Below are 22,426 nucleotides of genomic sequence, written 5' to 3'. Positions count from 1 at the left end.
GCCTGTCTCCCACAGTTGCCTGGACTGCATCATGGAACATTTTTAGGAAATCATAGTGTGCATGTTTAACTTTGAAAAATGTCCTTTTTAGTCAGATGCCTCAGCTGAGTAACCATATGGTTCCATGTGTGTCTGGAAGTTGTCGGCTAACTCAGGTTTTAATCGAGCAGCATTTCTAATATCCTGAATAACTGGAGGTGGGCATTGATTGTCTCTATATCTTTAACCATAGAGCAAACCATTGATGTTGTTCTTAAATTGTACTGGATTAGAATCTGAATTAGAAAAAATGTGAGGAAAAAAATAAATATATGATGAAAACGTTTATAAACAAATACTACACTGGGGGAGGAGCTTCTTAAGGGCTCCTTGTTTACAGTACAAGGACACCAAAACATTTTCTCTCTTTGACCTCTAAGATTCTTCTTTAGTCTTTTCTATATACAGTATGTATCCAAGCAACCTATCTGGTTACTGGTAGAAAAAGCAAAGTCTCTATCGCAAAACCTGAACTCTTTATTAAAAAAAAGATCTCACACTTTTTTAAAACTTATTTTCCAAAACAATTGCAATCCCTGGGCTCATGTTGATGTTGATACAGTTTCGTACGTTATCCTGTATATTTCCTGCACTGATCAAAGGCCAGCTTAACATAAGCACTGGGTAATTACCACACCATTCAGGGGTAACGTGTGGGGTTGAAAACATTTATGACTGGACCCATGAGAGGGGGGACTAAGAACAGGATGAGATGGAACAATGCATTATTTTACACCTGGCAATCTGTGAACAGCCATTTCCCGCATAAGCCCTGGGCAGTTGGCTGTGTACACACACACAAAACTTCCCCTCAAGGTGTAAACCCCCCCCAGTAAAGACAGTACTGAGACCCTTAGGAACAAGGATGGTTGACAGAATAGATCACATCATTTAGACCCAGGAAAGGACACTGACACCAGGGACTCTACATGGAGTAGCAGAAGAAGGCTCCGGTATCGTCTTTCTCATCACCCCCACCTGACATTGGACTCAGAGAAATCAAGGTGGTGGGGGGGAGAATGAGGGAACTATGTTTTTCAAGACATAGACATTTTGAGAAGATCCATCAGAGGAACTACACAGAGGACAGAACTGGTGGTCTGCATTGCTTTGGCACATATATCGGGTAACTGGTGTCCAGTGGGGTGCTTATGGCTGGTCTTGAATGTGTCTCTTTTAATGTTGTTTCTTTTATAATGTGCTTTGGTTGTCAAATGGACAGTGTTGAATGTTGTTAACCACAATAAAACAAAACGGACGCAAATGTACTAGTGTCTGCTACTGGTGTGTGCATGCACTAGTGATTCTGGGAGATAAACAGAACTGTGGCAGTGGAAAAAGGGCCCTAATAATATTTGTAATCTATAGGTAGCGTAGTCATGCACAAAGCAAAAATAATTTTTGTTTGAGGGGTCACCTTACTGTGTTACTTACCTCCTGGTTAAGACGACTTATTTGCTCTTTTGTTTCTTCAGTCTTTGCCACTATCTCTGCTGAACTCGTTTGGCCTGGATCTGCAAATCCAAATCAACACAGATATCTTTAAGACCTTGTAATTTATGATGTCCTTCATGTTAAGGAGGCATAGTATGCATGATATGATTAGATTTTTCACAGATTTGTTGGCAGACGATAATCAGGTTTCCAGCATTTTTTGGTGGCCACAGGTTGATTGATGTCATACAGTATTTACAAGCATTATTTATTTCTCATTAAAAAGGTGTTAGATAAAATGTAATGTATTGTACTTTACATTTAATCATCTGAACTTGCTGTATATGCACTACACAGAACTATTTTTGCAGTTTTTTAAATGACTAATGTTTATGTAGTCTAATTGTCTATTAACACATGTATTCAATGTAAGATCTTGTTACTGACTTTTAAGACTCAATCTTAATTAATCTGGCTCCATCATATATCTTTGAATTCTTTCATATTTGCACTTCCTAAAGTAGGTGCTGTTCAGTTGAAGCTGGTTCTTTGCTCACTGTATCTAGGACTAAATCATGGACTTTTGGTGATCATGTTTTTTCTTTTGCTGCACCGTTGTTATGAAATGTCCTTACTGCGACACATTTTTTTACTATTTTCAAATCAAAACTTAACACTCACCTTTCTACTATGGTCTATTTCTGATTGCCTTACAATGTATCCCATATGTTCTTGTTACATTCCTGTTTCATTTTATTTACTTTTTTATTGTATTTTTTCTCTTTGTCTCCTTTATCACTGTGTGCAATACAGGACCCTTAGGTTTGGAAACGTGTTTTATAAATAAGTGTTACTTTTATATGTGTATTTTTAGGTATTCCATTATTTATTTAAACAATTTATAAAGTATGCAAATTTAGGCTACATTAGGCCAAAAATAGGCTACTGTAAAAACTTTAATATAATTATCCATTGTTTATGCATGGTGATGCCTCTACCCTTGGGCACCAGATAATTGATAATCTATCTTTCATATGCTGCAATTAAATCTTTGTAATTGAAGTGAAGTAAAGAGGTGGAACTTTAACCATTAGATTTTGCAGAACAAAACAATTATAAAAAAGCTTAATAATATTAATTCAAGGACCTTTCTAGGTACTGGACTCCCAGTAGAGTTTTCGTGACAGTGTGGCTGTGTTTTTGTTAATGATTGTGATACACTGGTAGAACTTTAAATACCTTTTCCTGAAGGCTGTCCTTTTGAAAAGTTTAAGTGGCTTTGACGGAACCCTGAGTCTGGATTGCTTTCAGTGCCATCTCCGCCTTCAGTGCCATCCACAATCCTGTATAAAACAAGAGTGTGCTTGATTCTGGAGCTGAGAAAGAATTTTAAATACCTGCAGTAAAAGCAAAACCTCATACAGTACTTGGTAAGTCATACTCACTCTTGGTGTCAAAACAGAAGATGGGATTTTTAGAATTTAACCTTAGTCAATGATTAAAACATCAACACCGTGGGAAATATTACAATGAACAAGGTCGTAGTAAAGTATCTTTTAATGTAAACAGAGCTGCTTTGTTGTTATTAGTTCCTGTTATTAGTTATTGTTATTTATTTTTATTATGTGTGCTTGTAGGACTATACATTGAGGCATAGGAAGACATTGAGTCAAGACAGCAGTGGGGTCTTGCTCTTGTTCTTACAAAGGGAAGCTGCTATGTTTTTTTTTCCACTCGTGAGAGGAGCTTATGTTATCATGATGTCAGGGACCTGGAGGACTAAGAAAAGGAGTCCAAGAGTTTGGTGTATAGCTGTTCCATGTAAAGTATGTCTGCTGTCTACATTACCTAACATTTTGTGGTTAAATAAAGCCAAGCACTCTGTGATAACAAAATTAAGGCAAAATTGTCAGCTAATCTATCTTCATTGCCCACATACTGACTAGTTTTATTACGCTATGAACAGAATCAAAGTAGAAGGCAATGAAATGAGACACAGAAAATCCTGGGTTCTCTGGTATGTGTCATGCTTATGACAGACCATGGTTATAAATAGTGCCCGTTTTAGAAGATAAAGGAAGAAATAGTTCAAATATATTTTATGCATTTACAGGGAATGACAGTGACAGTGAGTGCAGAAGCAACTAAAATCTGTGATTGCCATTACACAATATGATTTTGGGCTTTATGCATATGCAGGTGATATTTGTTTAAAAACAAATCATTGGCAATTTTTTGCTACTTTCAACATAATCATTTGATTGCTATGAGAAATCAGAAGTACTGTAATTAAACTTTCTAGTGTTTACTACCTTGGACTTAGGTCAGGGGGGCCAATGCTGTTCACTGAAGAGAGGTGAATTTTAAGGTTTTTCCCAAATGTCCTCGTGGTTGTGTGAGATTCCACTTCATGTCTGCCTCTTGCTTCCAGGCCTGAAGTGCACGATCTTGGGGGGGACTTGTAGGGCAGTCTCCCTGAAGAAATGGCTTTCCGGTGGCTCTCAGACTTGTATAACATTTTGCTTTTGGCAGAGGCAGGGGATAGAGGAGTGGTTTCATCTTCCTCTTCCTCTTCCTCATCTTCCTGGTCTTCTATGATTGATGAATGTCGATGATTTATACGACCATTGCCTTTACCCTCTGACTAAAAAGATACATAAGCGAAATATAACTTGCAGGCCAAACAAATGATTGATAGTTTTGCTGCGATCCAGTTTTCATCAATTTTACATTTTTGAAAACAAAGAACAAAAGAAGAAGAAACAGTAGCAGTTTAAATAATGTTAATATCCCTCTTCCAATTAACAATTTCCAATCCTGGCAGACAACCAATTTTGATTCAAATACACTTTTTTACCATTTGCAAAAAAGACTGTTTAACTCTTATAATCTTTTGATCTTAAACATGCAATAGTAACATAAAACCCTTGCTGCTATATCATTATCCTAGTTATATGCACAGTTGCCTGCTACTTTGTTTCTACATTCCATATGGAGCCCAGAGATATCCAATTAGTATAACTTCTAAATCATTTTTTAACAGGGACCTAAATGTGGCATTCTTTGGCCACATTGTTAAATTTCTAAAGCTATAAAACATGATTAGGATTCAGTTCAGTTTAGTCTTTTTATACTGTATTTATCTAGCATTTGATAAAACATTTTGTCCTTAATACTAATATTTTCATATTTTTGTATTTTTAATAGTACTGTATGCTCTTATTCTGCATAAAACCTTTAAATTTAGATTAAAAAACAATTCCAGCTAATTTCATAGCACATACATATTAAGAAAACAATCTCTAGCACCATTTAAAAATGTGAATGCAAACTAAACTGCATGCATTATGTTTCAACATATGCTCATTTCGTACACCGTAATGAACATATTTTATAACTGATATGTTTTGCAAAACTGTCTTAAATAATAATAAATATAAATTAAAGCAGTGATATCCTTTGCTGATTCTGAAGAGCACCAGGGTATCCTGGATGCAGATTAAACTTGAATCAATTGTCTACTCCACTGTCATTAATTAACACTGTTTCTAACACTTTCTAAGTGTTTTAGGAAACTTGTAATTCACTGGAGCTGAACTGAAAACTGAAATGATTTTTTTTAACAAAAATATTTTAAAAGTCAAACTTACAACAATCGACAACAAATATGAAAGACAAATGTGTCTGCGATTTCAAACTTTGCCATTCAAATCCAAAATGCATTACAGTATACACTATTGTATGCAGTGAATCTGTAAATAATAAGCTAAATAATTTATAGGTTCACAACATAGATTTGAATCAGATCTTAGCTACAAGTAATCTTCAGATATTTTTTTAGAAAACCAAATATGCAGAAACCTGAATTAAAAGTGGTTAACATTATCCGCTCTGAAAGTCAGAAATAATGAAAAATAGCTGACTTGGGGATTGACACTTGAAAACTGAATGAAATGAATCTACGTGATTGTATTCTCTAGATATCTCCTGAAAGTATCTGCATATGTTGTATACTGTACATTTTAATGAGCTTTATATTATCAATCTTGTTCATCAAATTTAATATTATGTCAAGCTCACATTTTCTGACTGTATATTTGTAGCATGGGCATTGTGCTGTAATTGTAATGTTTGTATATCTTTCCTTTTGACACTTAGCTTTCCACAAAGATACTGTAGCTTTCCTTTTTGGATAATACAAATCAATCTTTGAGACACATTCCAAGAACTGCAATTAGTTTCATAAATGGTCCATTATAACAAATACATTCAATGGCAAAACATCAAAATAGCGAAACTCACTTCAAAGTGTAGCTTAGCTTCATTTATTAAAGAAGAAATGATACTTTGAACAACAAATACCAGGTGTAGAGGGATTATTTTCAGCCTTTCAGAAAAGCCCTGTCAATTGGTGTTCATTCAAATTAAACAACCCTTGTAAATATGAGAGAACAGCATTGGTTGATATTCTGTTTTTTAGGCAAAAGTGTAACCAGAGTCATTCTAACAGTAAATAGAATATTTAGTGTGAAAACTAACACCAAGGAGCAATATGCACTTTGAACCTATTTTGTATTGAAAAGACAATACTAAGAGGAGACCTCGTCCAAGTATTTAAAGTCCTTAAAGACGTTGACCAAGTCAACCTACTGTACCTGACTTCTTCAGAGTCAAAACTGAAACATAAACTAGGGGACACCACTTGAAACCATGTGCAAGTGCCCTTAAAACCATAGGTATTTATTTATGTAAAGGGTTGTGGGGAGCATGGAACATAACTAGCCATGTCGCTGAAACTTGCTTTAGGAAATGGTTGCGTGGATTAGATCCTTAGTTAAATTATCTAGTAACTACTTAATGGGCTAGATGGTTTGAATAATCTGCAAATGTTAATCACTTGTTAATCAATGATGATGTGCTTGAAATTTATTAGGTACCTGTGTGCAAAGAGATTATAACAAAATAAAGAAAACTAATTTGCTTTATGTGGTAATTAATATGACACTGAAAAAAATATAATATTTTCACATATTGTAAAAATGTGTAAGAATTGTGATACTTTTTGCCTGGGAATAGAGGTTCCATCTCAGCAGTGTTAAATGTACCCAACTTATTGGAAGATGTTATCTATTTATAAAGGTTGTAGTTTTATAAGTTTATATTTCTTCTGGTTTTATTCAAATTGAAAATACTGTATGTAGAGAGGCACAGTGATTACCATTGCTACCTTCCTGCGCTGGGGTTCTGGGTTCAATTCCAGACCTGGGGTGCTATCAGCGTGGAGTGTCTATGCTCTCCCTATGTAGGCCAATTGGCTTCTGGGGAAATTGTCCCTGGTGTGAGTGTGTTCGTGATTGTGTCTGTTTGTTCCCATCCCATCCAGGGTCTATCCTACCTTGCACTTATTGTGAAGATCCTTGTATTGAATAAAGCAATTAGAAAATCGATGGAATATATAATTATGTCAACTGGAACCAGTGTTCAAAACTCAAGTATTTTATCAAGTTAAATTTCATACCTGTTTTTAAGATTTTCTTTTAGTGCAATGGATTAGGATCTGCTTAGTGCTGTGATGATTAATGACAAGCTGAAATACTGTACTTAAAATTTTATAAAATACATTTCTATCTTGACATGTTCTTCATTTTGGCTTCTGAATAATTAATAACATTTCAGAGTAGTCCATAATTCAATGTAATGTGTAATTTCAAATATAGTTTTCTAATTTCATTCTTTTCATTTTTCTTTCTGTCAGTTTCCAAAAGCGGGACCTGTCTTTTTATTAACCTAATTGCAATTTGTTTGTTGAAAAAGACCAGTCGTCCAAAGCAACATTTTCAATAAAATCTTACTAAACAATTGAAAATCACTAGAAACTGTATAGTGGTGGATAGATTTTTGAACTAGATTGTGATTATTAATTTGCTATTCTTGAAAATCACAGATGAAGTTTAATTTTCTTGGGACAAGTTATTGTGATAACTTGTTTTCTTGATTTTTTCATGCTGTGCTTTTTATTTTGTTGTTGAATTGTACTTTATTCAGACAACACTATGATTCACAATAAAACATTCTGTAAATGCTGACAGCAATATATAAGATTTCTATAATACTTACACAATGGTCTCAAAAGTAAAATAACTAATTGCGTAGTGCTTTCAGATGGTTCACACCATGACTATTTGATCTGATGATGATAAGGATGTGTAAACCAATTTGATTTGATGGTGATAAGCATATGTAAACCAAAGTTGTACTATATGCAGTTATATGCGATAATGATCAAATTTAAGCACAAAGAAAGAGTCGTCATGTGGCTATAATGGATGTTATAAGCTAGAAGAGGAAAAAATTGAACAGAAGAATAAAGTAAAACTGTTTACTTTTTTAACTTTACAATAGTTACCCCTCTACTGCACAGCCAAATAAATAATATTTGTTCATATATTAAATAAAAAAACAAAGGGCCAATTGATGTGTGAAAATGACCTAACAACAAAACAAGCTATTACTGTTTTTTATTATTAACGCCAAAGGATTAAGGTCTGACATGTTTAACAATAATAGTTCCTCTCCTCACTCTCATACTGTCACACCCTGTACACCTAGAGGGTGCTCTACTTCTCTCTTGTTCCTAGTTCCCTGTGATATTCATGTTGTTCTGGTGTGTCTTGTTGTGTAGCCTATTTACTTCCTGCTTCCTGCTTCTACTCTGCACCTTGCTCAGCATCAAGGTTCGGATGTCCTGAAACACGCCTAGCACCAGGTTGCCCCACGTCAGCTACCTGAGGGCATAGGTTTCAATATGGCATTTCCTGAACAGCTGAGCCCGGGCAAACCCCGTCTCGCCACTACGCATAGGGTCTTTTTCGCTCTCCTGCCATTCCACGGTTCGTCCCTTCTGACATCCATGACACATACCAGCATTGATTTCTTTTTAAACAAGAATTGATCAGTTATATAAATTTTCATGTGTTATATTTCAGAAACTTAAACATAAGTTATTAAATGAGGCTCATGTGGTGCTTAAAGGACTATGCCATTGTATCATTCTTCTTCAGTGTAATTCATTCTTATGCCACAAAACAGTTTAATCAAATAACAGAATAAAGCTTCTTTTACTGATGGAAGTTTAGTTTAGTGTGTTAAAAGGATACATACCATGATAAGCAAATCAATCCGTTATTCACAAAATACCGGAGAGCAGGTGAAGAAATATGCAAGACGTTTAAAAAACATTGAAACAAAGATAAAAATTTCTTATTGGGAATAAATGGATCTTTCACAAGATATACTTGGTGAGTCACTACTGTTAAACTATAGGCAGACTAAAGTCAACCTTTTCCGATTTAATTAAAAAAAGATAATTATTGGCCAATGTGGCCAGAGTATTTGCTGTTTTTGATTGGACCCATACAAAAATCAGCCATGATTTAAAAAGACCCATAATATTTGCTGAACTGTAGCCCTCAAAGCTGGATCTGAAGACCACTAAAATACCTCATTTGTGCAGTTATCTACAGATATGAATTTATAAATTGTAGACACGTACCTGAGTTAGTGATGTCTTGTTCGATAATCTTGACATCCTCTGAAAAATAACACAAGTTCCATGAGTTACAAAATATGCTCCGATTGCTTACTGTGAGCTGTACAACATGTGGAACCTATAATTTCTTATTTATTACACGTCATTAGTTTTATGTTATTTACAAAATGGTCAATCAAAACCCTGAATACAATTTAACGAACAACATTCCTTTCAGTTTCTCTTATTCACAATGTAGTTATGATTTCAAAGTGGGTGATTTATTATTCCTCACACTTACAGTACATAGCACTTTTCTAGACATTCACTGTACAGTACATTACGTGTACTACATTCGGTTAATAGGACACTCTGGACAAAGCGCTTTACCAGTAATGGGGACTCCTTTCCAAAGCCACCAATATGTAAACCCACCTGGATGATGCGATGGCAGCCAAAATGCACCAATACACTCACCAAACATCAGCTATCCATAGAGAGGAGAACGGCGTAATGAAGCGGTTTCAAAGATGTGGATTATTAGAAAGCCATGATTGATAAAGGCCAGTGACTGTTTCATAATTACCAGAAAATCTTGTTATAATCCTCATATATTTGGTTTGTAATATAATATTTGAGAAAAAACTGTGCAGTGTGAACCATTAATGATAATTTATGTCACAACATGATATTTTCCATTTTAAGATTTCTGTGCACTGTAATATGGATGAAGTACCAAGGGGATACTAATCTCTGGCATCATGTCAGATCATCATTAAGGATATGTTGTATATACAGTATACTGTATAAATAAAGTTGTTCATTATGAAATGAATGAGTAAGAGGAGCCCAATTCCTATTAAACAAATCCGTAGAGGATGTTGAAGCTGCAGCAGTAACAAATGTAATTTATACAGAGCAGGTACAGCTGTGTTCTCCAATTGTACATATCACCTGCTAGTCTGGCTTGGTTCTTTATGCTGGGGCTACCATGTAAAGGATATGTAAGCTGTTCATCTTTCATGCATGTCTAATCTCTCCCATCTGTCATCTGTTATAGTTGTGCTGACATTTGGCTCCTGTCCATTAGGAAGGGAGCTGATATCCATAAAAACAGCAAAGCATCATGGGATGTACATGTATTCTAGGTCCTTTTTCACACTCTAAAATATTTTTTTCTGCATATTATGGACCAGATTACTCTGTTGCTTGTTTATGAATGCAGTCTTAAGTGGGGTCAGAAAAGACAGGTGAAACATTTTCACAAGTTATTACTCTTATTAAAAACTGTCTGTGGCCCATCTCAGATTCCATTCAGATGGATTATGTTCAGCTAAAGACAGAAATTACTAGTATTTGCTCACTAAAATCATCCCCATAGATTACTAGTGTTCAATGTAATTCAGGTCAGACATGTTTTTATTGTGACACTGGATTTAGTTTTGAAATTAACTGTATTATTTACACAAATTCAACTTCCCATACATCACAGTAAATTAAAAAAATCAGATTTACATACATTCTTACAGATACATATACAAAAGTGGGGCTACGTAGCACTTCCTTAAATAACTTTCTCTATTAAATCCATACATTTTATTTTACTACTTTTTTAGTATATTTAGTTCATGAATATTGTCTTATCCATTTTACTGCAGAATAAAGTGTATACATTGCATTACAAAATGTGTTCAGGCAAGCTAGGCAGTGCATAAAATAGTATAAGAATCTGCTAACATCACTGTGTAAAATCTGACTTATAGAAAATTTGACTTATGAAGTATACAGAAACAAACTCTAACATAAGTCAATAACTGTTTAGTGATTTATACAGTATGAAGATATTTCGGATTTTTCTTCATGTAAAAATTAGTATGCAAGACAGGGTAAATATTATTCAATATTAATATTAATATTGAGTTAATAACACAATTAGTTTAATTTATATTGTTAAATATTATTATTATTCTATTAAATATTGGTTATACTGGCTCAGAAAATTGGCTAAATATTTCTGTTTCATGTGAACTGTATTGAAAAATTTACCAATCAGAACTGAAACCTCAAATCTAAATGTTGTATTTGGCCTCTCTTTTTTTGAGTATCAATTAATAGTGATTTACCTTATTGTATAGTTTATTCAGTTTCAAAATGCTTCAGGTAGAACTATGTCTAGAAAGAGAACGCATATTTCATTTGTTGGTCTTGTAATCCTGGCAACCCGTGAGATACAGAAGTGACTGTAAAGATTCTTATTTTAACATACAACATTTTTAATTAATTGGACTGCTTAGTTTAGTAGAATGACTGACTCTATATATCCCCAGTTGTAGCAGTAGAATTGTTGGAGGCAGCTTATTAATCATTCTATGGATGCTTATTAGTGCCATGTAGAAATAAATATTTATTGCATCTAAACAAGATAATTGTTTTTAAATTTTATTTATTTATATTTTTTGTGTTTAAAGAAGAAAATATTGCATTTAAACACGATATGTTTTGCATTTAATCAATATAATGTTGTGCTAAAACATGATAATTACCTTGTAAACAAACTTGCCTAATTTATTAATATCTTGCAATGTCTCAAGTAAAGTAGCATTTTCATTAACAACAGAAGAAAATCGTCACATTCCTCTTGCTGCAAATGAATTAATCTAATCAAATGTAATTTACTCTTCTTATGGAATTGCTGAAACATGTACTGTAGATAGACTTCTGCCTAATTTTTAAACATTGAACAAAATACTTTTACGATGACTTAACAGTAAGACCTACACCTACAGTTGCCTTACTGTTACAGTTGGTTGATTGCTGAATATTTAAACACAAAAACCTCAAAAGCTTTCGGCCGATGCTTATATCAAATACATATAAATTCAGAATTACACAGCAAAATGCAGGAAATGTGCCAGGAGACAAAACAGTATTTCTGGGTGGGTCTGTACAGACAATTGTAAACAGAGAATGTAAAGAGATACAGGAATGCAAAACAATTCTAGAACAGCACACAAGATGACGATTGTTAGCAGCACTATTTCATTTTAAGGCAATATTGTCTCATTTAAATGTATAAAGTATCTCATTTTTATGCAATTTTATTTAGCTAAAAAGCAATAAATATTTTTTCTCCATGGCACTAATACAATAGGATTCATTCATTTTTAAAGTGAACATTTTCTTAATGAAAATGGTTAATTTCTTGGGGCATATTGATTTGTATGTCTTCAACTTTTTAAAAATCTAGAGTCTTTCTACAGTATTTCAATCCTTAATTCTGATCATGTTGGTGTTGAAGTAAGAGACAAGATGTAAAAAGGGTTAACTTAAGTCAGTTCTGCCTGAAAATTAGACTTCTAAGCAACAGTGGTTTATGGCAGGAAAGGGGGTTAACTGATAAGGATTCCAGATGCGAGCTAGGAACCCCCTGGGGGCGTAATCTTAAACTGACCATTTGGTCAGGGTCTCTTAACTGGCCAAATACCATGACCCCCCCCTTACCATAACACCGAATGATGTCCGAAGCAGCAAAGAAGATCTATATAACCTAAAAGTTTGTACCGGCACATCGAACAATACTTCGGTTTTGTTGTTTCTTGCGGGAAACAAGACTTCGGCTTTATTGTTCCTTGCATGCAATAAACTCATCTGTTTTACTTCATCTTGGGATCCAGAACCTTATTCTTTCTGTTACAGCAGTGTTTTCAAACAAAACTGCAAATAATTTTATATATTAGGTTTCTTATCATCCTATAAATCTGTTTTTTGTTGTCTTGTTTCTTCTGTGTCTTTATTGCTTTCATACATACAGTAGTTTTGAAAGCTTATTTAAAAATGTTACATGTGGATGTTTTTAAATTTTTTATGTACTGTATGATTTGGTGTTTTATGACCTTTTAATTATTTAAGTATACCTCATTTAATTTTATCTTGCAATTTGAGAACATAAGAAGTGATACAAATGAAAGGAGGTCATCTAGCCTATTCGGTACAGTAGTTAATTAATATAAGGATCTCAATCCTCAATTTCATCAAAGAAACCAGGATATAGGCTTCAGCAACATGGTTGGGTATCTTGTTCCATATTCCCACAACACTTATAAAGAAGTACCTATTGTTCTTATATTTACAGTACATGCAATTGCACTTAGCTTCCACTTGTGCCTTCTGGCGCATATTTCCTGGTTCTTTCTGAAGAAAACCACTGGGTTGACTTTGTCAGTACCTTTGAGGATTCTGAAAACTTGGATAAGGTCCACTTGTAGTCTCCTTTGTTCAAAAATATAAGCACTCAGTTGTTTTAGTCACCCAGTGTAGGGTATTCCCTTAAGCCCTAGAATGAATCTGCAGTAGTTGTACCAATATATTTTCTATAAGCTGGTGACCAAAATTTACACAATATTCTAAATGAGGCTCACTATTCTCTTGATTAAAATACTACTCTTTTACCTAGAAATCCTAGCATTAACTTTGCCTTTTTAATGGTTTCTCTACATTGAATAAATGTAAATGATGTCTCAGCTTGTTTCATGAGTAGTCTCTTCTAGATCAGTGTTATCCATTTTATATTCCTACATTACGTTTTCACTACCTGCACAAAAAGTCCAGCACTTTTTCACAAGTCATTTGCCAGGTGTTTGATCGGTAGTGAATTTTATTTTAATCTGAATCTTTTTATATTTAATTTGCTTCTTCTGATAATCAATCTAAATTGGTATCATCTGCAAACATGACTAGTTTACTAACTATTTTAGAATCTAGATAATTAATATAAATTAAGAAGAACAGTGGCCCTAGTACCTTGTGGTACTCCACTAATTGCAATATGAGTATTATCCCCTTATTTGCACACAATGTTTAATAGTGTATGTAGTAAGCAATTCTCAAACCAAACACTCTTATTTCCCTGAATGACTATGGTCTACAATTGGAGAATTAATCATTTATAAAGGACTTTATCACTTCTTCTGAACATAAATACAACATATTATATGCCCTGTGTATCTTTTCTTGTTGTTGCTTGTTGAATTAAATCTAACAGTAACAAGCAACACCTACAATTTCTAAATCCATATTGACTGTTTACTAGGATATTATTTCCATATACTGTAGGTGATCATCTAGTTTAGTTCTTATATTTATTTCTATTACCTTGCATGTAACAGACATGCAACATATTGGTCTATAATTACTGTACTTGATTCAGTGTTTTCATCCTTTTTTGAATGGATTCTATTCTTAGCAATTATTCAGTCCCCAGGAACTACCCCTGTCCTAAGTGACTGTTGGAAGTTTTGTGTCAGTTGTTTCTGAGTAACATCTTATTTTCTTCAGTGCAGTTAATAAGATACCATCAGGCGTTCTTACTTGAAACCCTTCTCCCTCTTCTATACTGATACTATTTAATACAAAACTTTGTCCTACTGCTGCCTGAGGTATATTGTTAGCTTATACCTTGTTTTTATCTTTTACCTTATTTTTTTTCTAATTGATTTGTTTATCCAATTGGGATTCTGCTTTTTAGCATGTAGCAGCCATGCTTATTAGTAAACTGCTGTGAATTTCCAGTGAATCCTCTCTCTGTGGCCTACAGAATAGACTATTGATCCTTGCATGCTGGAAATGAACCTTTTTGATAAACAGTACCTTTCACTGACACAACCACAGCCCCCTGATGGATGTCTACCCCAGGCATTTGTCTAGTACAGAGGCATAAGCACATCTGAACCATGGTCAGTTACAGGTTGTTGTCAATCATCCAAAATATGACTATTCAAGGACCTATAGGATGTGGAGATCCACTCCACTTGGCGACCTCTTGACCAGTCACCAACTGTATTTTCCTCAGCTCAAAAGCACTGCATGTGCCTCCTTGCTCATTTCTCTCCACTGAACCAACTTGATCATCTGACGACAACACCATACGACTGCAACTACTGTTGTCTAAAAACTTGTAACTTAAACTTTTACCCGAAGTACTGGGTTAGGAGGGAGCCTGTACATAACACAGTTCTGCCCAAGGGCTAACCTGCAGCAAAACCTCACAACCAGCTAGATACTACCATTCGTCCACTTGATCACTGGAACAAAACAGTTGAACTCTCTTTCAATATTGAATAGTTCAATATTCAGAAATCACCTCTACGTAAGGAGGAAGCCAAGTTTCTTGCTTCATCAGTGAATCATCCTAACCAAGCAATCATACTTGTTCACAAAGTTTATCCTAGTTTAGCTCAGTAAATCCAGTAAAATCCAGCATTCAACTGAATAGCATTGATGTAGAGAATTTAATTGCTATTCTAAACATGTCTAATATCAATTTCATTCACCTACAGTACATACTGTATATGAATATACAGGGTGTATTGTATGCCAGCAGCCATATCACCCTGCAACTCACAACTGGCAACCCACTGAAGCTAAGCAGGTGTGAGCCTGGTCAGTACCTGGATGGGAGACCTCCTGGGAAAAACTAAGGTTGCTACTGGAAGAGGTGTTAGTGGGGCCAGCAGGGGGAACTCACCCTGTAGTCTGTGTGGGTCCTAATGGCCCAGCATAGTGATGGGGACACTATGCTGTAAACAGGCGCCGTCCTTCGGATGAGACGTATAACCGAGGTCCTGACTCTCTGTGGTCATTAAAAATCCCAGGGCGTTTCTCGAAAGGAGAAGGGGTGTAACCCTGGCATCCTGGCCAAATTTCCCATTGGCCCTTACCAATCATGGCCTCCTAATAGTCCCCCTCTATGAATTGGCTACATTACTCTGCTCTCATCCCCACTGATATCTGATGTGTGGTGAGCGTTCTGGCGCACTGTAGCGGAAATGCTTGTTAATAAGACAGAATTAAGTGTTGCTGTGCTTTCCCAAATGAGGCCTCATCTCTCCCTTCATCTCTGTGGTGCAGCCACAGAGAAGCTATTCATGCAGGCTAATTTAAAGATGTTTTCTTTTGATAAGGGACAGCTCCCAAAGGGGGATGCACTTAGCTAAGCCTGGCTATCATGATCAATGGTCATCCATTGGCGCCTATCTGTCTAGGGAGTGCCAGATGGACATCTGGACTGCATTCCTTAGTGTCAGGAGTAAGTGACTCATATCACACCTTGATCAACCAATCAGGGACTGGTAGGGCCGAGTAACCCACGTGGGACTCTGATGCCCATGGAACTTTCAGCCAATGAATGAGCTGAAGTTCCTCCAGGTAAAAACAGGCAACACAGAGCTCCAGGAGAATTCTGTGGACTTTTCTAAAGGGAATTCAAAGGAGAATTCCAGGGCAGGACGGCCCAGGAGCAGAAGGCTCCCAAGGGCAGGACATTCTCGCAGCGCGCCTCCTGACCATCCTGAGACTCAGCCCGGACAACCACGGAACGGCCAGTGTGTCCGAGTGCCAGAACTTTCCTTTGTTCTAAGAGTCTAGAGCGGAGGTTGCCAGAGAGTAACCAGAGGATCCACCCGAGGTTAGCACCAGCAGCAGGCCTCGTGAACAGGTCAGAACTGTGGACAGCTGAATCACTATTCAGAACTAGCTCTTCATCAGGAACGAACCGGTCCTCTTCCTGACTTCCTGGGACCCATAGTCATCTTTTCTCCTGTGCGCAAACTTTGCTAGTTAAAGCCAACACTAACTAGCCGGTCTTCAGTGAGCATCAGCAGCGCACCATCGCAAGCCGCACAGCACAGCCTGGCACCGAGCCAGAGAGTGCGGATTGGACAGCAACAGCCTGCAACTGTTTCTTTGTGCCCGCAGGAGATCTGAATCCCCAGAGATTGGATGAGTATTCAACTTCAATGCATTACAGCTCGAGAATTCAATTGTTATCCCAACCAGTTGATATCAATTTAATTCCTAAGAGTTATGTACTTGTTTTGAGTATCTAATGTAGAAGTTATAACCAAGTTCATTTATGAAACGGTCTTAATGAATGATATACTGAACGTATTTCCTCTTGATATGTGTAACACTTCGTAACTGACTGAATATATACCTTTTTTATTCTAATAACCCTCTCGATAAGATCTGTTAGGTTTATATGCAAATTCTATGTATTAATAAATGTATCCTCGTGTATTAGTACCTGTGTGTGTGCGTTGTTTGAGTTATATCGCATGGTTGGATTTTAAGGCCATCAAAAGAATCATTTTATGATTTACTGCTACAATTAATAATTGTCCCAGTAAATGCCCAAACCCTACAGAACTGGTGCCTTCAGACAGCACACTACAGCACTATGGCTGCCGTCGCATCATCCAGGTAGATGCTGCACATTGGTGGTGGAGGGGAGTCCCCATTACCTGTAAAGCGCTTTGAGTGGAGTGTCCAGCTATATAAGTGTAAGCAATTATTATTATTATTATTATTATTATTATTATAAGATCTGAATGTTGAGTATTTAAATGTGATTAATGAGTTATAACAGATTTTATACTAAATCCTTGAATTTGTATCTCTTCTTAATCTTGATATTTTTTATATTAAGGTATCAGTTAAAACATATGGTGTTTTGTATCTAGGCAGATTATTTTGTGTATTAACGTTATTCTTTTTATGTACTTATTGAATATGTATTAACAAACATACAGTATTCTGTGGATTTTGAATCCATATGTAGACTGCTTGTTATTTTGTCAATTGATTATTAACAGCCAAAGAAAGCTCATGCAATTCACTGTTTCAATTAATAAATTGTGCCAATTAATTCATACAATTCCTCTTTGGAGATTAATAAACTTGTGGATTGATCATCTTCGCCCAGTGCTGGTAGGATTCCTAGTAAAACAACTGATTCAGTGCTGTACTTCAGTTTCTTGCCAAGATGTAATTTTGCTCTGGATGGAAAGTGTGCTGTTTTAATACAATGACATTTGTGCCCACACAGACAAAAACAGCTGGAGTGCCACCTGCCCTAGCTATAACTAACAATAAACATGATATTCTGTCACCTTAGCTCTAGGGAGCTACAATGGTGCTCCAAATATTGGAGGTTCTATAAAACCACAATTATTAACATTTTTAACATTTGAGGTGTCCTGGCATTGTTCACTTGATTACAGGGCCTGGACTGAGGTAAATTTGTTCAATGACATCAATCTGGATGTTATTGTTTGGATGGGTTAATAAAATGTATTTCCTTTCATCTCCTGGGACCAGCTTCTTTCAGTGTCATTCTCCAAATTATTTATCTGAAAATCAAGGGAGCACCAGATTGTAAAATTTAAAACAGGTAATTTACTCTTGTTTAATGGTAAACAAAGGCAAATTACTAGCTACAACAGCTGCTGTTGGCAAACAGATTTATACTGTAGTAGAAAAGGACTTGGTTCTTCCTCCTCCTAGTTCTGTAAGTACTGAATTTGCTTTAAGACACTTTGGTAGTGTAAGTGTGGTTCTTTAGAGCCGTGGTGAACACCATTCAAGTCGATGGTTTTAGATGTGTTAAAGCTACACTGCCCTCAGGAGAGCGAGATATAGATGTGCTTGTGAGATCGAGGTTTTTTAAATAGTGCTCAGGAGGGAGAAATATTTTTAAGGGCGCTTGGAAGAGCAAAGTACGGACCGCCCCATGCAGCTGCGCGATTAACTTGATCTGCAGGTAGGATTAGTTCCAACCACTAAACCAGGTGCAACATTTCCATGCAGCTGTTAAGGTGCGATTAAGATGTGAAGGTGGGTTCAGTCTAAGGGTAACCAGTAAAGTTTCAGTGAGAAAAAAAAACCTCCACTGTACATCTTTCACAGTAGAAAGAGTGTTATATAAATATTGAAGGAAAACATATATGACTATATGATGACAGTGAGATTTCATGAAGAGATGAAATGTTATCTAAAGAAAAGAATATATTTTGTCTAAGTACCCAGATGAATCACTTCAAGTAAATCTAAATTGCTAACAGACAACAATGGAACAACTTCTGAGATTCAGAGAGTTGACTGAGGGATTTTCTCTTAAATCCCTAATACGGTACATCAAGATTTGCCTGAAACAGCACAGCACTAAATACTTACTCTAGCCAGTACGTATGATGGTCAGCTTAAAATAATTTACTGTGCCTTCCACTTTAAAGTGGTTATTGTAGTATGCTGGTGAATATTAACCTTAGAACTGGAAAATTCATATAACTGTGGAATTTGTCATAATTTTGTGCTGATTTGTATCGTGTGTTTTCTTCTAAAATCATAAGTTAAAAAGTAAAAAACAATAAAAGTTTACAAAGTTAGAAAACTTCAAATTGTTTAAATATGATTAATTGTTTAACATTCTTTTTAATAGTCAAAAGGCATCTTCTGCAAATGTGTAATGTGTAATGTAGGATTTATGACTGGCTGGGGCTCCTGCGAAAATTAAAATGTATCCAAAGAAATTAAAAATAAATGTGATTCATTTTCATATCTAAACAAAAATAGTTTTCAGTCATGACTGACTATGATACTCTTTCACTGTTGTATAAGTCACTAAATCACTTAATTTGTGAAACAGCTGACTGGAAAAAGGTAATCTGTTGAATGTCAAGTCTTGTAAAAATCAAGAAAGAAAAAACAAAGCAAGAGAGATATGCACCACCTATCAAGAGAACCATCTATGCCATCAATATATTGAAAGCTGAACCAAGACTGGTTGCCTGGGGGTGTTTACTGCCAGTAATTTTTAACCTAGAAAAAAGTAACTGCAAAGATCATCCATGAAGCACAATTTGAGTGACCACTAGTCACAACATCTCAGCAACATCAATAAGGATGTCCTTAAGTGTAATGGTCCGGACAGGAGTATCTAATTTCTAGAGAACGGCTTGGAGTAGTTGATAGTAATATGACTGCACTGATCTACACCGATTAAATTCTGAGAGCTCACTTGCTTCCTTTTCTATGTCATTGTCCTGATGTAGACTTGTTAAGTGATCAGTTTCTTTTAAATTTCAGTACATTAGAAGGGAGTGCAATTAATTGCAGTTTCTTACACAGGTAAATATAAAAACAGTGTATGAATTGTAATACTCACATCACTCTCGTGACCTTCTCGTAAGTTGTAAGTAAGATCCTGCTGAATGTCTTCCACAAACTTGTGAGCGTATTCAGGGTACAGATCCAGAACCTCATATAATCCTTTGAGGTTAATACATTGCAGATCACAGTATGTCAAAGCTTTGACGTCCGCATTTGTTTTTATCACTCTGTCATTTATTGAAAGGTTAGCTCCAATTAGGTCCCCTTTTCCTTTAAAATAATTTTAAAAACGTATTTTGATTCAACAGTTTTTTTTACCCAGTAAAAATATTCATTATTACTTTGTAATTTTTAAAACAATAGTGTGACTTTAAAGGAAATAAACAGTGAATCGGAATGAGGTTTAAGTACAATAAAAAAACATGATTGATTTGTCCACAAAATTAACTTGTTTGGAGTTGACCTTAACTGAATATCCCATTGAAGGAAAATACGATTTTTTACTCAATTGAACTTACTTTTGACTATTTATTACATTCAATATTACAAGAATACAAAATACAATGTATTGTATACATTGCGGTATACATGTATTTTTTCACCTCATATCAATCAAGAAAGACTAAAAATGTGGTTTTACATAAAATAATTCTAATTTTTTTTTATTGTAATATTTTATTTCAAATGTTGATAAGCTCTGATCATAAATATCAGAAATTCCTGAAGAGATTTATGATTCTGAAAAGACATATATTAAGGCAAAGACTTTTACTTTAAGTAGCGTTCATCACTGTTGTACAGCCAAACTTTGACCACCAAAATGAGTTTAATACAGATCACATAAGAGCAAGCACAAGTCACTATGAATTATGACATTTAAGAAAATTAATTACCACTGTTTAGCTACATCACATTACAAACCTGTGATAGAGGTGTAGAATACTGTTTATCCATCAAGTGTCAAGTTGTGTGCATGGATATAGTTGTACAATAAGTTTCTTTGGACAAGTATAATCCAGATATAAATATTAAAAACAACAACATTAAAAAACTGAATAAAAACAGTCTGAGGTGACTTCTAATTCATAATATTTAGTCCAAGTCTGTCTATACTACACTGACGAACTGTAATGAAGGTGAAAAAGCTGGGCCTGGCTACTTATTGTCATTTTAGACTATTCTGTTCACAAACAGATTATTGTGAAATTTTAAATACAGTTTAACTATCTATTATATAAGATATTTATATATGTACAGTATATAAGAAAGCTATTGCCCTGAGTAAAGATAGAAATCATGCAATTCAGAATGTTTATAATAATAAATGAAAAATCTACTGCCATAAACTGGAAGGTATGAAGATGATTACTTGTGTCTCTTTACTTTCAAAAACAAAGATTTTTACAATGTGTGTTCCTTCTGAATTAACCATGATATATAAATCTAATTTATTATAACTGAAATAATCTCTGAATTTCTTAATTAATTCTTCAAGAACATTTCAAGAATCCTGGGGATTGCTGTGCCTATATTTCTGTGCATATATTTAATTTGTATGCTATCCAATCCATTATACTTAGAAAATTAAATTAACTATAGCAGATAATATTTTTTCTGTTATCTTTTGGGTTTAATAATGGTACCTTAAATCACAGTTCTGTCAGAGAACTTCTACTAAGACCAGCAGTGAGCTGATGGCTCAAGGTTGTGCTAAACTTCAGTTTTCCTTAACGATTCATTCATTTTTAATCGCAGCCTTTAAAGGTTTTGAATGCATATCTGTTGGGCATGATTTCAGGTAAAGGCTTAACATTTGAAACAATTGTAAAGAAGCTGAATCAAAATTATTACTTAAATAAAAATATTTTGTATTTTCAGAATATAATTGTTATTGCTTTATCTTTACTAAAAACTGGCATTTCTCTCACAGTATCACAGTTATCCTACAAAAAAATGCAATAGGACTATTTATTGTTATAAGAAATTAAGGGCTTACCTACCAAGTATTGCTAATACCATGCCATCTTTGAGGACTTCCATGGAGCCTGAACAGACAAAGAAAATGGCCTGCAAGGCATCTCCCTGCCGCAAGAGGTACTCCCCAGGAGCACAGAAGGATGTTTTGATATGCAATGACAGAGACCTGAGACAGCCTCTACTGGCAGACTCAAACAGAGACAGCTGCAGAATCTCCTTATTCAAGTGCATAGTAATGTCAGAGCGCAATTCATCTGGAAAATCCTTTAAAAGCTGCAGAGGCACGCAAGACGAAAAAAGAAGAAAGAAAGAGCAGTATTTGTAATTATTTTGTATGTGAAAATATCATCAAAAGATTATGGTCCATTCCCATAACTCTTCTCCAGGAAAATAATGAATAATAAAAAGGATAATTTGAAGCATTTTTAAATTATAACAAACATTTATATCAGTATGCACAATTAATTTTACATGCACATTAATGAAACAGAACTAACTGCATTT

At 35.1% G+C, this 22,426-nt stretch overlaps 1 protein-coding gene across 1 annotated transcript in view; it reads right to left on the bottom strand.

Annotated features, from left to right (window-relative positions):
* kcnh8 (potassium voltage-gated channel, subfamily H (eag-related), member 8) overlaps positions 1–22,426 on the bottom strand; it is a 136,282-nt gene that overhangs the window by 15,485 nt on the left and 98,371 nt on the right. Inside the window, exons 10-15 of the mRNA XM_088601635.1 lie at positions 21,946–22,195; positions 20,001–20,215; positions 9,026–9,064; positions 3,786–4,117; positions 2,713–2,816; positions 1,474–1,553 (exon numbers count right to left, since the gene is read on the bottom strand). Coding sequence (XP_088457761.1) covers positions 1,474–1,553; positions 2,713–2,816; positions 3,786–4,117; positions 9,026–9,064; positions 20,001–20,215; positions 21,946–22,195 — 1,020 coding nt within the window. The remainder of the gene's footprint in view (positions 1–1,473; positions 1,554–2,712; positions 2,817–3,785; positions 4,118–9,025; positions 9,065–20,000; positions 20,216–21,945; positions 22,196–22,426) is intronic.

Source organism: Lepisosteus platostomus, chromosome 12 (genome assembly GCF_059453375.1).
Source record: "Lepisosteus platostomus isolate fLepPlt1 chromosome 12, fLepPlt1.hap1, whole genome shotgun sequence".
NCBI lineage: Eukaryota > Metazoa > Chordata > Actinopteri > Semionotiformes > Lepisosteidae > Lepisosteus > Lepisosteus platostomus.
This window is presented reverse-complemented; position numbering and strand designations above follow the sequence as displayed.